We start from the raw sequence: 16,977 nt of genomic DNA, 5'->3' as shown, positions 1-16,977 counted from the left end.
GAGGTGCTTCTCTTGTGCTGAAAAGAAGAAAGCTCAATTAAATCAAGCAGGGAACTCAGAGCAGAGGCCCCAGAGTTGAGTAGCTTGGTAGAGTTTTGCTGTATTCCAGAAATTGTTGCCAAATAGAGTAAAGTTCATGTAAAACTAGGCATATTCAGTTACCTTATTCTGTTAATCGAATTGGTTAGAGCAACATAACTTCAGTAAATAATTATTTTGGACAAGGTTCTGCACACTTCCTGTAAAGAGAGTAACTCTGTAAGAGGCTGCCTCACATCAGTGAAATTACTAAAGTACTATGAGAAAGGGATCAGAATTAGGCATCAATAACTTTAGTGTTCTATGTTTCTTGGTTTTATTCCTTTTACTTTTCATTCTAGTCATATTTTATGATTTTAAATTTTTTCTTTAACATGTTTCCTAATTTCCTTCCTTTTTTTGTTTATTTCCCTTTATATTTTTAGTTCCTGCCCTTCCCCCCCCGCCCCTGATCTGTTCTTTATAGCTTCTCCCTTTTATCTCATCCTCACCCTTTCATCCCTCACCAGCAACAAGTGCTAGTTCTTCTAAAGACAAAAAATGATGGTTGTTTCCAAAGAAAGGGCATTTAAAAAGAAGTTCTGCCTAAGCAAGGACTGCAAGATTCATCTCTACCCTTCCTGTCCTTTCTGTATGATTTCTTCATATTGTCTCATCCTATCTCTGTTCTCTTTTCTTTGTTTTCTCTTCGTTCAATTCTACATCATTATTCCTGCTTTTTTCCATTTAATTTTCCTCTTCTCAGATGCATCCCTCTTCTCATTTCTTTAACTTTTCCACCATATGTTCTCTTTATGGAAATCACTGGTTTCCCCTCATGCTCTGAGACTTGTATCTCCATGAAGTTCCTTCCTTTCTTCTAAATTCATTTTACTGTCATCTGTTACTATAAAATCAAAATGCCTCCCACAAACAAATTATTATTCTTTCTTTTCCCTGAGCTCCAGTCCATTTTCCATTAACAATGTTTTGTCCTGCCTCTCTTATCCAATTTACTTTCCATTGGACTTCCTCTGGCAGCTATTTCTCCTCCTGTCTGACTGGGGAAATCATCCCCTGTAATCCCTCCCATGGTAGAACTCTGTGCAACAGAAATTTGCTTTCTCCTTCAGGGTGCACTGATTTCCCTGTAGCAACTCTTTCCCCTGACTATTAAAATCACAGCAAATTTCTACTCACCAATAAACTTATGCAGGATTTTCAGAAGAATTCAAAAGTGGGAGTAGTATTCTGTTGAATAGGAAAAAGGGGGGTCTCAGTGCAAAAGGAGAGCCTGTGGATTCTGTTTCTTCCACTGTGCTCACCCACCTTCACCATCCACCAGGATATCTGGGGGAATTTTAGCTGAGTTCCTTTTTGTTAGGGGATATGTACACATACAACCTAAAATGGTCCCAGACAACTCTCTCACCTTCCTCCAGCACCCAGTAGTTTCATAGACACAACAGCCATTGTTTTGTCAAGCCATAATGTACACTGGGAGTCTTTAAATGCCGTTACCGTAGATCCCAACCACTCAATAAGATGGGTATTCTTTATTTTCCTGTTGGCACTGTGCTGCCGTCTTTAGGATATCCACTTAATTTAAAAAGCACTAGGTTATTTACACTCTTCAATAAGCTACTCTTCCTAAAATTTGAAGTGCACTGTACACTTAACTGTTCCAAGAGCTCAGAACTTATTAAAACAAAGTCCATTATCTATTTTTATATGTTTATGTATGTGTATGTATTAGTCCACAGAGTCCAAGATTATGTATTGATGGCATTTTAATGGCAATAGAGTAAAACAGAACGGTGTTGTTATATGATGATGTCACTAGAGTGGTCTTTGTAGTACTGTTTGAGTTTTATGGAGCTGACAGAAATCAAGGGACTGCTTCTATGGATTTCAAATGGCTTTGAATCACACCTGAAGTGGAAGTAGTTCTGATTTGATACAAACACTATTTTCCCTAGAGTTCAGGAATAAAAGTCTTCAGTGTTTTGGTCCGCCTCTGTTAGTACTTTCCTCCTCCTAAAGATGCTATGTAAGAATGGAGCTTCTTTCTCAACAGATACTCTGCCATATATTACAATCTACTCCCATATTCCTGAAGTGCATCACAGGGTTTTTTCTCATCTCAAGGAGAGCTCAGCCTAATTATTCCCTCGCCCAAGCCCCCCGAGCAGGAAAGGACTTCCCATGATGCTCACTGTTGCAAGTGTGCCATACCAGAAGGATCAGCAGAACTTGGCAGAATTTCTCTATAATCATGTGCAAGCAAATAACCCCTTAGCTTTCTTACCTCCCTTTTTATTCCTAATAGGAGTCGGGACATTTACAGGTGCCAGTTGCCATAGCGTTTGCTACTTTGAAAGTTCTCTGGGAATACCTGGGTTGTCCTTTGTCACATCCCTAATAGCCTTAGTCTGAGGCCTTAAACTGAAGGAAGGAAAGAGGTGAGGAAGGTCACCATCTTAGTGCACTTTACTCAAGGGAATCTTTGAGGCCATTATCATTTATGATATTTTGTACATTTATCAGTTGCTCCTCAGAGACCCAAAGGGCAGATAAGCATCCAGCTCCATTCTCTGGCTCTGAAAATCAGAACTGGTATGCTAGATGATAGACTGTATATGGGGTAAGTAGGAAAATTTCACACCTCTAAAGGCAATTACTTCACAAACCTGAGTGTCCCGTCATAGTGCTGACTACTTAAAACCAAATAATACGCACCCTAGCTTTGTACTGAATGAGTGCATGCATGTGTGCACAGGTGAGGTCAAGCATAGCGCTGACAACAGGAGGGACGATTCTCTGTATGGAGCATTGTCAAAACTTGGTTCAGCCTATGTGTGTGTTTCCCTGCATGCATCATTCATGGGGTCCCTGGTTGCATACACAAGTATTTTTAAAATACTATTGCTATGTGTGCTTCTTGTTGCAAATCAATATAGGCTAAATTTATATAGCAGAAAAACCTCTTCCCTCTGTCTATTATTGGACTAAAAGATTTTTATAGGCATTTCCATCATAGGAGAAGTTTACATCAGGTTTATAAACCCCTGAAAATAAAAGCTTTGTTACTGTAATGCTGACAAGTCCTTAGCTATAGCAATACTAGCAGGATGGACTCTCATAGAGGGTTCAGAATAGTAATGTAGTCTAGCACCGTCCTTGGACAACTGCTTGCATTTACAGAAATTGATGGGTTATTGTGCCGCAAACTTTTCACCTAAGCAGCCTGAGGAATGAGGTGAAGAACAATAGAGATATCTCGCTGGGAGAATGGCTTCACTACACGCAGGATTGCACAACACTTTGAAATCTTCCACCATCCCAGTCCCATGCTGTCTCTGACTTGGCAAACACTTTCATTTAGCCAGGGATCAGTAGCTTGGGGAGAAAAAAAGTTCCATTCTCCAGCTGTTGTGTCATTTCCCTTGATAAGTCCTAAATTGACCGAGTTATCCAGCACCAAAGGAGCTTTCCTGTGGTAGACATGCTTTATTATGTGCCCTTTCAGGGACAAAGGCTTCTGTGTCAGTAAGCTGCTATGGAGAGGAAGGACAGATTTATTCTCACAGCATCAGAAGCATTATCTTCTGAGGGGCTAATGTAAAAGTAAAAAATTGTGCGGCATTACCATCTGAAATCTAATGGCTGATGTTGCTGCTCCTTGGTTATCACCCTGATGGGAGGCAGAATGAAAAGCTTGAAAGGCTGCTTCTCAGAAGGGCATATTTTAAAAGATTATTTTTAAATTAAGGAGTTTTTAAAGGCAGAATTTTGTTTGGGTTTATTCATTTGCTGGGTTATTTTGGACATTTGGCTGGAAGGTTGAGTTAGGTATTTTGCCAAAGGGAAGGAAGGTTTGTGAATCTCCTTACTAGGCATTAATTTTAGATAGAGCAGAAAGTCTTAATTTCAAATTAAAAACCCAAGCAGTTTGTACGTAAATTTAGCCCTCCCCACAGACTGCAAATAAATATATTAATACCAGCCTTCCTTCTCTATGGGATGAGAAGGGGAAATGGGAACATGACTTGTCAACCTGGGGGACATTTTGCAAGGCACAAACGGCAGTGAGGAGCCCAGGCACCACCTTGCTCGGAGTTGGAAACACTCCAGCCTAGTTAGCATTTTAGGTTTCTGAACATGCTTCCTAACACACCTGACAAGGTGAGCCTGTTTCTGTTTGGGGAAGAAGAGAAAGGGATATGTATTAAAAAAACCAAACATGAACGTCTTGATCATGAAAGCTGGTGTAAGGCTAGCCCACTCATATGTGACGTGAAGAACTGACACGATTAAAAAAAATATTTCAACAGATCCTCAGACAGCCACTGGAGAGGTGGATGGGGTGAATCTAGAAGAAATCCGAGAATTTGCCAAAGCTTTTAAAATCCGGCGCCTGTCCCTTGGCCTGACACAGACTCAAGTTGGCCAAGCCCTAAGCGCCACCGAAGGCCCAGCCTATAGCCAGTCTGCCATCTGCAGGTAACAAGTTAGATCATAAACTCTCCTCTTCTCTCTTTGTTCTTAATAATTATTCAGCTTATTGCGAAGAGCATGCTTGTGTTTGTCTCATGTCTTTAGAATGTATTATTTAATCTGGGACTTAAATTAGCCAATAATGTTGGTATCTGGCAGATAAAATGTTCTTACTGTGTACCCCTAAAGTAACTTCAGGCTTTTTTTTCCCCCCTCCTTTTTTAAGCAAGTGGGAAACAATATTCCTGGCATTGAGACTTAATTCAGTAGATGAGCTGGAGACCCTGCTGATACTGGATAAGCACCAGCTGACCCTCTTCATACTGTGCCATTTTCTACAGATAGGGTTACTGAACAAATATTTCATGGCTGCATCCCTGCTAAGTTAAAACCTGTATTACTGTGGTTAGCACTTCACATATAGGATGTTAATGATGATTTACCTAGGCAACACAGAAGGGAGAAAATTATCCTTCCTGCTATCTTGCAAACCAGCAGCTATTCATGTTTTATCACCCAAATGTTTACTAAAAAAACAGACAGACAACCCATGTGTGCAAAGCACAAGTAGAAATCTGCCCTAATCATAAGAATTGATAATACAGTCTTGACAGAGTTAAAGTAGTTAGAAGTGAACAGCGTATATGCATGTATGTGTGTTACAGTAATCCCATGTTTATGCATGAGGTAACAAACACACTTAGGTAACAGCTTTTTCCTCTTGGGCAATGCCTTATAGTCCTCCTCCATCAGTGAAAGCCAAGAAACCAACTCTAAGCTCATTTAAGTGGATTTTGTTCTTGGTGATCCATGAAATGCTCTGTCTTTTTATCTGCTCTTTATACTTTTAATGTATTCCCCATAGAACGGAAGTGTACTTTTCCTGCAGTTTAAGACTAAGGTTATAAATAACATCAGTATGGGGTAGTGAGCTTGCAGCTCACATTTTGCTCAATGATTTTCCATAAAACCCATTGATTGTTGTTAAATACAAAAAGCTCCATAGGATCCTCTCACTTGTATGGTCTCCCCTACTGTTTTTTCTTATAAGATACCTCCCTGTAGAAAATAACCTTTATTCAGTCTATACAAGGATACTACTGCTGGGAAATTTGTTTCAAGACTTGTATATCGTTATACCAAACAACATGTACTGCAGTATCAACACTAACAAGCAATGCCAATGATATGAATGCTATTGCTCCCTGTTGCTAAGGATTAATTTTTTTTTTTTCTTCCCTGTGGTCAATTGGTAAAGAATGCCTAAAACAGGTAGAATTTTTAGCAATTGCCAATTTCTTGTAGCCTTAAGTTACTGTTTAACATACCATACTTTAAAGTGATAAATTGCAGTTTCCTTTGCTTTTGTCTCGTTTGCTGTCTCCTCATTTCCTCCATTTACACCTGAGAAAACCACTGGGGATGGTTTGAATTTTACTAAGAGAAAGGGTTCCCCACTAACCGATTATCATGAAAACCCCAATAAAGATGAAGTTGGAGCACAGACATGGCTAACAAAAGCCCAGAATGAGGAGACCTTTTACAGATGGCTCCTTAGGGGGGCATATTGCTCAGAACATGAGGACTGGGTGCAGAAGCTGGTCCCAAGTACTTGGGACCCAAGGTTATGGAGGGGTTTTATTTCCTCTGACACCTTTCCCCCCTCTGCCCCCCCGCCATGGATATCACTTTGGGGTATAATAACCTGCTACAACTGTGCATTTTTTGTTAAGCGCCAAGACAAGCTACTTCAGTGGCAGTATGCTGTTCCTCAGAAATAGTAGGTTCAACTTTTTTTTTTATGGTAAGAAAGGAGTTTCAGCATGAACTCCAGGGAAATGGAAAGGACAATAAGGTAAGCAAGTTGAATGACCAACTCGGAGAGAGAAGTAGAGCTTCCCGGTGCCCTGTGCAGCTCACATCAGCAATATACCACCTTGCTGATATGTTCTATGTGTAAATAATGGCATTTTCTTAACTTGTGACAATGCGTTTCAAAACATACACTTCAGCCTGAAATATCACTGCCACCAAGGAAGGACACCTTGCAGTCAATACCACACTAGGATCCCAGGCATCAGTAACAAATTCTTTGGAGTGTTATTATCTGAAATTATTACTTGTCTTATTCTTTGTTTGTGAGAAATGCTTTGTTTCTTGCTGGAATATTTTCTGCAGCCACCACATGCTGAATAGAGACACTAAAAATTGCCAACTTCAGTCACCAAGTTGCTTTGCACAAAGGCATTGATTCAGTCGGTCTCGTCTCCAGAGCACGACGTGATTAGCAGCAGTGGCGGTGCTTCAGCACCGGACAGGCTGGAGAGTGCAGCAGCGCCGCGCAATAATTGTTGCCTTTCCGCAACGTTAAATAGCGCAGTGTGCCGGGTGGACATAGACAAAGTGGGGAGATACAAATGGGTGGCATCAGAGGACTTGGGTTAAGACTTTTTTTAATGTGTAGCAAGAGAGGATGAACTCGGTAAATGAAAGAAACAAGTACTTATAAGACTTGAAATGTGAACTCAGCTCTTCAGCTTGTTTTTGAAAGGATTAAAGCTTTGTGTGGCTGCTTTTCCAGATGTTTTATAATACTTGTAAAATCTGGTTTGGCAAAAGACTTTTGATGGCAAAATGATATATAGAAGACCTCATTTACAGGAAATGATATCATTCTGGTACAGTTTGCAGAGATCCCACAATAAACCCAGCTTGGTGCCACAGCGTATTAGTAGACTATTATGCTGGGTTTCATCTGGAAAACATGAGTCTGTCTTTGCACATTGTGGGGGCAGTCAAGATAATTGTAAAATGTCCAGCTGTTTCAGCTGAACACCACTGTAGCTATGGGAATCTTTCTCCGACCCAGAAAAGGGATATAGCGTTAACTTGCAAACAGTGAAAATTGCTGAAAAATGAAAGGAAAGGAAACCTGATACTCAGAGGCTAGTAACTGCCATTGGTTTGTATTATTAAAGCTGTGGTGTTTGGACAACATGGGATGGGAGGGGAAACAAAAGGATTAATCACAAAGACAAGATGATAAAGAGCAATTGCCTTTGATGTCATTTCCTGTAATTAGACTTAGCCTTAAGGGTTTTGAAGATTGTCAGAAATACGAAAACGTGACTCATAACCTGTATTATTTAGTGCACTTAGAATTTTGTTGTAGTGCTCGTTTTGTGTTAGCTTAAATATCTAGCGAGATATATATATATATATTTATAGATATACCTATCTGATAGTTTTCGTAATCCATTGTAAATTACCTCTGCCAGTCAATTAGTCAGGCAGGCAGGAAGTCCCACCCTGGCAGAGCATCAGTGTAAGACTCTTCTTTCTCAATTTTCCCTCAGACACACCATCCTGAGAAGCCACTTTTTCCTACCACAGGAAGCCCAAGAGAACACTATAGCTAGCAGTCTGACAGCCAAACTGAACCCTGGCCTTTTGTATCCTGCCAGGTTTGAAAAGCTGGACATCACCCCTAAAAGTGCCCAGAAGATAAAGCCGGTGCTTGAGCGGTGGATGGCTGAGGCTGAGGCCCGCCATCGAGCAGGTATGCAGAACCTTACCGAGTTTATCGGAAGCGAACCATCCAAAAAGCGCAAGAGGCGTACCTCATTCACGCCACAAGCCCTTGAGATCTTGAATGCCCACTTTGAGAAGAACACGCACCCCTCTGGGCAAGAAATGACAGAGATTGCAGAGAAACTGAACTATGACCGGGAAGTAGTTAGAGTTTGGTTCTGCAATAAGAGGCAAGCACTGAAGAACACAATTAAGCGTTTGAAACAACATGAGCCTGCGACGGCAGTTCCTATGGAGCCTTTAACAGACTCTCTGGAAGAAAACTCCTAAAAACAAAACAAAACCACACACAAAAAACCCCTGCACCAACAGAAACGTAACCTTTTGAACTCTGTGAAAATACCTGTTCATCATCCTTGTAAGTAAAAGACTGAGAAAACTACAAGAAGGACAGAACAGTTTATAAATGTCCGTGGGTTTTCCTATTTAAAAAACTACATGAAAAAATACACAACACTTTGTGTGTGTGTCGTAGAATTAGTTCCCAAAAAAAAAGAAAAAGCCAGTTTTTTTAAATGGACTTAAAGTAAACCAAATAACTGCTTACTTTTTTTTCTGTATATTATGAAAATGTGAACACATTTTAAGGAAAAACAAAACAAAAAAATAAAGAAAAAAAACTTTTATCTGTTTAAAAGAGAATACAAGCCTGCCACCTGGAGGAGTGATTGTAGCCTTTCAGGTATCAAGTGCTGATTCACTATGAAAACTACTAACCAAAGTCAGAAACATGGCATTGCAAACTAGATTGTTAGTCTACTCTTTTATGAGTGTAAAATTGTGTTACGAATTTTTACATTTGTATTTTGCAAAGAGGAAAACAACAGGATTAATTTCTGTCATCCTTGTTCACACCCCCCGCAGGTGCGTACAAACAGGTGTTAAAGCCATTCCATAGTGGTCACCTCCTTTTCTTTCTTTTCCTTTTAGTCAACAGTTTTGCAATCTCCAAGTGTTTGGGTGCCAAATTGGTTTTTTTTGGTGATTTGTGGGGTTTGGTATTTCTCTTCTAAGGGTGTATGTCTTGGTTTGCATTTCCCTTTTTTTTTTCATGTGGTGTTTTGTTTTTGTTGGTTTTTTTGGGGTTTTTTTTTTTTTTGCTGCTTCCCCCCTTCCAGCTCATTCTCCCCCCTGCCCCCCCTTCCCTAAACACACATAACCCAGTACTGTTTGAAGATTTTTAAAAAGAAAAGTGAAATCTGAACACTTTTATATTGATATGCTGAAATGCAGTAGAGGACAAAGAAAGATTAGGATTATGTCTCATGAACTGTCAGCCCATGCTGAACATTGTGCTTATTGTCGACTGTGTAGCTTGGGATTTCTCTGTCCTTTGGCCATGAACCTGGGGAGGTTACCAAAACTCATTTTGTAGTACAAATATAAACTGCACACTTGGTTCAGTACTGCATCTATATTATGGTTCTGTTTGAAGCAATTTCTCTCCAAAGTCTGCTAGCCAAAGAAATTTCTTGAGATTCTGATGAAAACAAACGGACAGGCCGAGAAGTGATGAGGATGTTTTGATCATTACATCACTGTGGACTGTTTCAATGGTAGTGCTTTGTTCCTTCTGCCTTTTTTTAATGCCATCCCGATATTGATGCTTGCCCTGTTGACCTCTTCAGTAGGAGGATGTGTTTCTGCAGGTGTTTGCTGTGACCACTGGCTAGACTAAGGAATGAGGATATAGGGAAACCCATTGAATATCCTTTGGGAACAGTAAGGTGGGTCACCTGCAATATGTTTCAGGTGAATTGATTTTTCTTTAATGACAACTTATCTCTGTGGCTTACTTTTTGATTGGACAGGTATCTTCTAAAATACTATGGGCACTGGACCTATGGGTATACCAAGACTCAGAGGGAGAGAAAGGTGTTGCAGGTTCTTGATGGGGTATGGGCTGACCTGTGAAGGTCACCTGCAATTTTCATCTTCTGCTGAGTTCTGCTCCTGCCTTTGGGGTTCAGTCCACTATTAGGGTAGAAGCTTCATCTTCATCAGGACTTTCTGAAGGATAACATTGGAGATCTAGTTCAGCTCACTGTAGAGGTGGTAGCATAAAATTCTGCTGGTGTAACTCCTGATTTCATTCACTGACCTCCGGATGATTATACTGGATTTTTGCTGGTCTACCCAGGACATTGAAGGAGGTTCCCGAGGTGCTGGAGTCTTCAAATAACACCTCTTTTATAGAGTTTTCAAGAACTCAAGACTATATCCAAAACTTAGTGAAAGAAAGGGACTTCTGTTGATTTCACTGGGCTTTGAATTGGGGCCTCACCATTTCATGGGATTTGCCTTGTAGAATGGGGTATTTGCTGCATGGCTGGTGGAGTATTGAGGCTTCAGAAACCATCATCTGTGCCAGAAACTGCCTCTAAATGTGAGCACTCTCAACGGTCAGGGTTGGAGAGCACTGAGGATCCAGTACTCAGGCTGGGGTCATGTCTGGCAAAGGCATTTTAGGCTTTAAGTTTCAGCAGGGTATGTTTAAGGATATTTTCAGTATTGCTTTTATGAGGAGGAGAGTGAGAATTTTTATTGACTCTTTCCTGACTGCTGATGTATAAATATCTGCCAGGGGAAAAAACACCTCAGTAACCACAGGCAAATGGTGAGGGACAAAAAAGATGCTTTACCCAAGCTGCGCATGTGAAGTAAAGGGAGTCTCACAGCCACATCTGCCCCTCTGGGTTTTCTTTTTCCCTCTCTATCCATAGATACCTATATCCACAGATACATCTATGTTATCTATACCAAACAGCCCTAAACTTGTGGCCACAATTCAATTTACATAACGATCAGGAGACCACCCAGAAGCCAACAGGGAAGCAGGGAAGAACAGATCATATTTGGAAGTGGACACTCCTGAAGTCCTACCCGTGTCTCCAGTATGCTGCTAATTGTCCAGTCATTAGTGCCACGTACACGATTACCTGTTCAGCCACCCTTGAGACCGTACACCCCCACCCCCACCCCCATCATCAACAGCCTGGGAACAAAACCATCAACCATTCTTTGCCTAAAACCTAAATTTCCAATTCTCCCAGGGACTGCTCTAAATTTTGTGAAGAAAAATCCCCTAAGAAGAAAAGTTAACTAAACGGTGTATGAAACATACTAAATGTTTAAAAATATGCTGGCAGCAGTTATATAAGCTCTTTTCTGTTCCAAAGTACATATCGGAAGGATATAACTAGGACAGTGAAAAGGTAAAATAAATATAAATCGCCAGCTTGGAAGAAAAATGATGTTCATCCCACAGTCTTAAAACCATTCATGTGCAGTGATTTTTTTTACAGTTTTCTAATTTTGTATTATGTTTTGTAAATTATTTATAAAGTGTTGTAATGCTTCTTATATTAATTTTTTTATAAACAAATTTTTGCTATGAGGCATAAATGGTGCCTGAACAGATTCTTAGGAAGATAAATTATGTGTGAGTCATACATCTTTGGGGGACCATAAATATTTTGTTTCATTTTGTTACTGGCAACATTTCTGGTTTCCATTTGTAAACAATTTTCATGTATTGATTACATTTGAATACCTTTTAATTTTACATGTGACTAAAAGATAGATTGCTACCAGCAAATGAAATGTCTCTTCAGTCATATGTGAAGGTTTAATGGTTTTCTGGTTCATTGATCATTGAATTTTGTTAAATATATATATATATAAAAATTATTTGAATAATGAAGCAAGGGTTCACTTACTGTTCTGATTTTGTGTTTTTATGTTTTTCACTAAAAAACTATTTTGGAAAGTTGAAGAAATCAAATGCATTCAAATGGTTCCAGTTTCTTTACGTTACTACTGAAAAAAAAAAAAAAAAAAAAAAAAAAAAAAGAACAAGAAAGCAAAAAGGAGCTAGGAAGGAACAAGTAGAGGCGTATCAAAGAACTCAAGCTATAACCAAAAAGAAATATGTAAAATGCCTTTGCTCGTCTTCTCAATGCTGGACCAAAGCTCAATGTATGTAGGTATATGCACATTGTATAGATATGGCTAAATGTTGCTGACAATCTCGCAATACTAAACTGTTACTATTTAAAAAAAAAGAAATACAAAAATAAAACTGTTCAGTGTTTTACCTCAGCACTCTACTTGTACCCAGTTATTGACCAACATTCTAATAAGAAGATACGAGAGGAAATTGATTTCCATGTCAATGTTTGACTGTAAAATCTGTTTGGAAAACATTTTGTAATGAGCTTTTTGTCATGTGATTTGCTTGTTTCCAGTTTGAGATTATGTGGGGCACATTTGTTTATTTGTTAAAAAGTGATATTAATTATTATTATTACTATTATTATTATTATTTTTGTCCTATGTGCTATAATCTACAGAATGGTCACCAGGGTCACTTATGAAGCACTGCAAAGAGATCTGTTTTTCCATGCATGGAGCATGCAGCAGGAAAGATGGCAGTACAAAATGGACTGTATTGTGTTGTTAAAAAATACAAATAATTACAAAAGGAGTTGATGTGGTGGACTTGTGACCAAGAAACCAAACTGGATATTTAAAAGCTCCTTACTACTCTGACTTTGAAACCAAAGCTGATTTATCTGCACAGGTTGCTTAACATGAAAAAAAAATTTAAAAAAAAACTGACAAAAACTGTACTTAATCTAGAGCAATATCTGTATGGTCAGTAAAGCTGCACTTTGTGTATTTCTTAACAGCTTCAGATCTGTCACTTTTAATTTGTACCATAAAAAATAAAGAATTGTTTGACATGAAAAATAAGCTCCTTTCATGTATTTGTCTTAAATCTCATGCATTATTCACATGATCAGAGCTCATGTAATTTCACATCAGTTCAATACAAAAATAGTTAAATGCTTGAAAGAAAGGAAGAAAGAAAACCCTTTTGCACTGTGGAGCATCACTTTATCTGCAAAACTAAATGCTGTTTCTGTACCCAGAGCAGGCATGTATATTGGTGATGTCTTATTTTCTCTACAGATATGCAGAGTAGAGGATCTGTCTCAGGAATATCGTGGAAATCACTCAGGTGAGTGTGTATTATCCCTCAGGCCAAGTGGAGCAAAGCACAGATGGACATGAAGGCCAGAAATGGTGAATCTCCTGGTGCTTCCACAGCTCCCAGAACAAAGCCCCGGTAAGTGATGGAAGGGGCATGTGGTAGCAAGCTTGGGTCAGCTTTTCAAATCATTTCTCTTGCATTTTTGTAGAGCTTGTGATGTTCTTTCCTCATTTCTTTCTGTGATTATGATATTAGGTAGCAGAAATGCCTGGGTTTTAGGCCATTTGCATTGAGTCATAGTGAATTCTATCTAAATACATGACTCTGAAAAATCAACACATTTTGAGAAATTAATTAGTTGTATTATAAAGTTGTTTTGGAAAAAACAGCCTAAGAAAAAAGCTCTGACAATACTAGAACATTGTATTTGAGACTTGGGAACAAAACTTTAGCAAAGCCTTTTCCCTTTGATTTTGTTAAATATTTTACATTTCTAATACCACGTGTTAAATAATAAAAAACTGAAAATACTTCTTTGCACAGAAAATACAGGGAGTACCTGGGATAATTATTTATATTGATTTTTTTCCAGATTGCAATTTCCCTTTTCCATGCATTTGTTACTGCATTTTATAGGATACATAAGAAAGATAAAAGGAAAAGGTAACTTTCTGGTAGATGTGATGATCCAGGCACCATAAGCAGGGCCAAGATGATAGAGGTATAGCCTTTTGTTAGACCAGCTAGTATATGTGGGAAAAGTAGATAAGCTTTTAAGTACCCAAATCCTCCTTTGGTCTGAAAGAAAAGCAGCTGAATCCAAAGGTAAACAGAAGCTGAGAATGAAGAGAAATAAGACACTGGGGTACCATGATGATTTGAAGTCGTATCTTAGCTCTCCCTACACTGCCATTTCTTTGTATCATGGGCTAAACCATCCTGTACCTGCTTCATTTCAAAAGGAGTTACTACAGGTTTCCACATACCACCTACACACAGGGAGTGCCAACACCATTAATCCCCATGGAACTGAGTAGTCTTTGCATCTACCCACTAGTAAATACCTGCTCTGCAGCATACCTCTTACGGTATGGATAAGGACAGCCTAGCATACTACAGACCTATGGGGTATCAAAATTATACCAGCTCTTCCAGGCACCATGTCTCCACAGTGTGATCTAACAGTCATACTTCAAACCTCACATAATTCATGTACTTATATGATACAAGGATATGGAGAATGATCCTTTGTACTTTCATATTGGCTACTAAAATCTGAACACGTATCTTTTCATTCAATAGTGATAAAGCAACAAGCCAACATTGGTTAGAGGCTTTTTTCCCCAGCCCTATTAAAAATGCAAAATTTTCTCTTTGGATCATACTATAGGTATTTTAGCTGCCTCATAGGCACGTGACCCTACCTAGCCATTGCTTAAATAACTTGGATCTATTATGTCACAAGAAATGGTGACTTTGCAAATTAAATCAATCATGTTCCTATTAATCACTGAAAGCTCAAAATAGATCCTACCTTCAAGCCACTGAAAGCTGACTATAAGACTTTGCACCCCTCACTGACTGCTTAAAAATGAAATTTCTAGAGCTTGGCTATGACAGTACTTCAAACCTCCCTAAGTGCATCATTAAGGACAAAGAGCTTTAGAAGCACAACTCTTTCCATGGCCTCTCTTTTGTACTTGTAAAAAACAATGTATTTGCAATATTCTTGATAAACACCAAACACTCTGCCCTGCCCTTCCTTTAAGACAGGTGTGATGGAAGGAAAGCTGGCACTAAGATGAGAGAACTACACAGGGAAGACATGGTTTTATATGGCCTATTCCCCTGTGCAGCTGCTATACGATCAGTCACAATCTAAATCTATAGCTGGGAGAAAAACTTGGAGTATTAGCTGGGCTTTGGTAAGCAAAGATTCTCTTCTACTGACTTAAACTTCAATTAAACAAGCACTCAGGAAACAAAACAGACTTATCAAGAGGGAAGGTTCTCTTGGGGTTTGTTTTTTAATCTGAGAATTCAGATTTAATATGAATTATTCCCATGTGAGATTGTGATGTTCTTAAAAATAATTGAGAATTAAAGAGTGGGAAAGTTTTTTTCCCCTTCTCTCTCCCTCTGCTCTAGACTTGGAAGTTTCTTTTTTCCTTTGTTCACAGTCTTTTACTGTTTTTTGCCACATTATGGACAACAGTGGCTGGGACTGAGCAGAGAGTCACCAGGTAGTTCGCCAACAGTGACCATAGTTTTTAATCCAGACCCTAGTTGTCCTGATTTCTTCTGAAATGCCAGCAGCGTACTTGCCTGATCCACCAAGGCAGCTGCAGGAGGCGCATATAGCAGTTCACGTAATAACAAGTCTTTCATTTAATTGTGTTCATGAGGACACTGAACTATTTGTGTCATTGCATGATCACTGGCTTCATGTCTAAACACCAGCTGACTTCTCAGCCCAAGAGCTACGTGTGATCACCTGCACAGTGTGGGATCTTGGATCAGTATGCCACAAACATACAAGCTCAAGGGGCAGCAAAAAATGGCTTTGGCAGTACTAAAACTGTGCTGGGGACTACGTGAGTAGGCCAGTCCTAAAAGAACACAAGACATTCTGGTTTTGTGGAGCAGCATCTTAAAATTGTGGCACAGCCTCCACCAGCACAACATCAACAAGCTTGTCAGGTCTGAACTTGCTTTCTTTTCAGACACCACATACTGCGGGTATTCAGCTAATGAGCTCTGGTTTGCAATTAACAAAGATCTATGGCCCATCCAGTCTATCCATCAATACCATCAATAGGAAGATCTCCCACCTTGCATGTTCTCTCTCAGTGACGGTTCCAGAACAGTCCCTCGTTTGGTACCACGATGCTGAAGGTCTGAGGACAGTGAGTAAGATGGTGATGCTGCACACATCTGAATTGTGTGGCAATTTGCAATTTAACCCCGGGGCAGCCAGGATTGCCCCAGCAGCCGTGGACTCCGAGCTGCAGTGTGTAACCTCTGCATGCCCACCTTTTTTTTTTAAATTCATTGAAGAACTTGTGCTGACATTTGGTCATTCCTGCTAGTTTTTAATACTATTAATTTTAAACATCTCATGTTCTCATGAACTGTCAATACCTTCTCTCTAAAGTATATAAACTTGTCTTTTAACTATCAACTGAAATAAAAAGAAGACAAAGCTATTTCTTTTTGCAAAGGCGGCACTCTGGTGTTTTTTACCATCTTGCCTCTGTCCTTTTGACATTTTCAGTTCAATTATGTGTTCTTAAACAGAGGAGCATGAAACTATCCCCCAAATTACCCCTCAATTCATCCTGGTTAAGCTCCCTGAAGAGAAGCAGTTATTTCTTGAATAGTAACATCTATTTTCAGTTACTAGTTGTGGAAACTAAAGGGACTGATCTTGCAAGTGCATAATGTAGATGATAACTTTATTTGCCCAACTAGTGTTATTGATGTTTTGATGCTACCTTCATAGATACATTTAGTGACATGTGTAAGTCTTCACAGGATTGGACCTACCCTAGGCATTTGTGAATCGATACTCATATTTATCACTTTTTCTAGCTCATCCATCAGTAAATCTTGATATGTCCTTTATTATTTTTGAAACACAAACAACTCAGAGGGGACTGTATCTCAACAAGAAAGGTATGTGCATATTCCTTCTAAAGTCAATACAGCTATTGTTTCTGGCTCTGCAGATGGCTGCCAGAAACACTTGCTGCTGAAGATAATCTGGGGGGGGGAGAACGCTGGGGGAAACAGGATAAATGCAAGAGCATGAGCCGTTAAATATTTTTAAAACACTCTCTCTTGTTCCACTGCATTTACGATCCTTCCTTCTGAAG

The 16,977-nt window shown here is 39.3% G+C and overlaps 1 protein-coding gene and 1 long non-coding RNA gene across 3 annotated transcripts in view; one reads left to right on the top strand and one right to left on the bottom strand.

The window, feature by feature from the left end:
* The window catches only part of POU6F2 (POU class 6 homeobox 2), a 278,294-nt gene extending 268,254 nt beyond the window's left edge, over nt 1-10,040 (top strand). The window contains exons 9-10 of one of the 2 annotated variants that reach the window (XM_075745348.1): nt 4,353-4,521; nt 7,980-10,040. In XM_075745348.1, coding sequence (XP_075601463.1) covers nt 4,353-4,521; nt 7,980-8,376 — 566 coding nt within the window. In that variant the 3' untranslated portion in view covers nt 8,377-10,040. Of the gene's footprint in view, nt 1-4,352; nt 4,522-7,871 lie in introns of both variants that reach the window. The other variant, XM_075745346.1, reaches the window with a different exon arrangement.
* LOC142600502 (uncharacterized) overlaps nt 1-16,977 on the bottom strand; it is a 96,085-nt gene that overhangs the window by 25,253 nt on the left and 53,855 nt on the right. Inside the window, exon 4 of the long non-coding RNA XR_012834024.1 lies at nt 10,015-10,116. This is a non-coding gene — a long non-coding RNA (uncharacterized LOC142600502). The remainder of the gene's footprint in view (nt 1-10,014; nt 10,117-16,977) is intronic.

Source organism: Balearica regulorum, chromosome 2 (genome assembly GCF_011004875.1).
Source record: "Balearica regulorum gibbericeps isolate bBalReg1 chromosome 2, bBalReg1.pri, whole genome shotgun sequence".
In the NCBI taxonomy this organism is placed as follows: domain Eukaryota; kingdom Metazoa; phylum Chordata; class Aves; order Gruiformes; family Gruidae; genus Balearica; species Balearica regulorum.
This window is presented reverse-complemented; position numbering and strand designations above follow the sequence as displayed.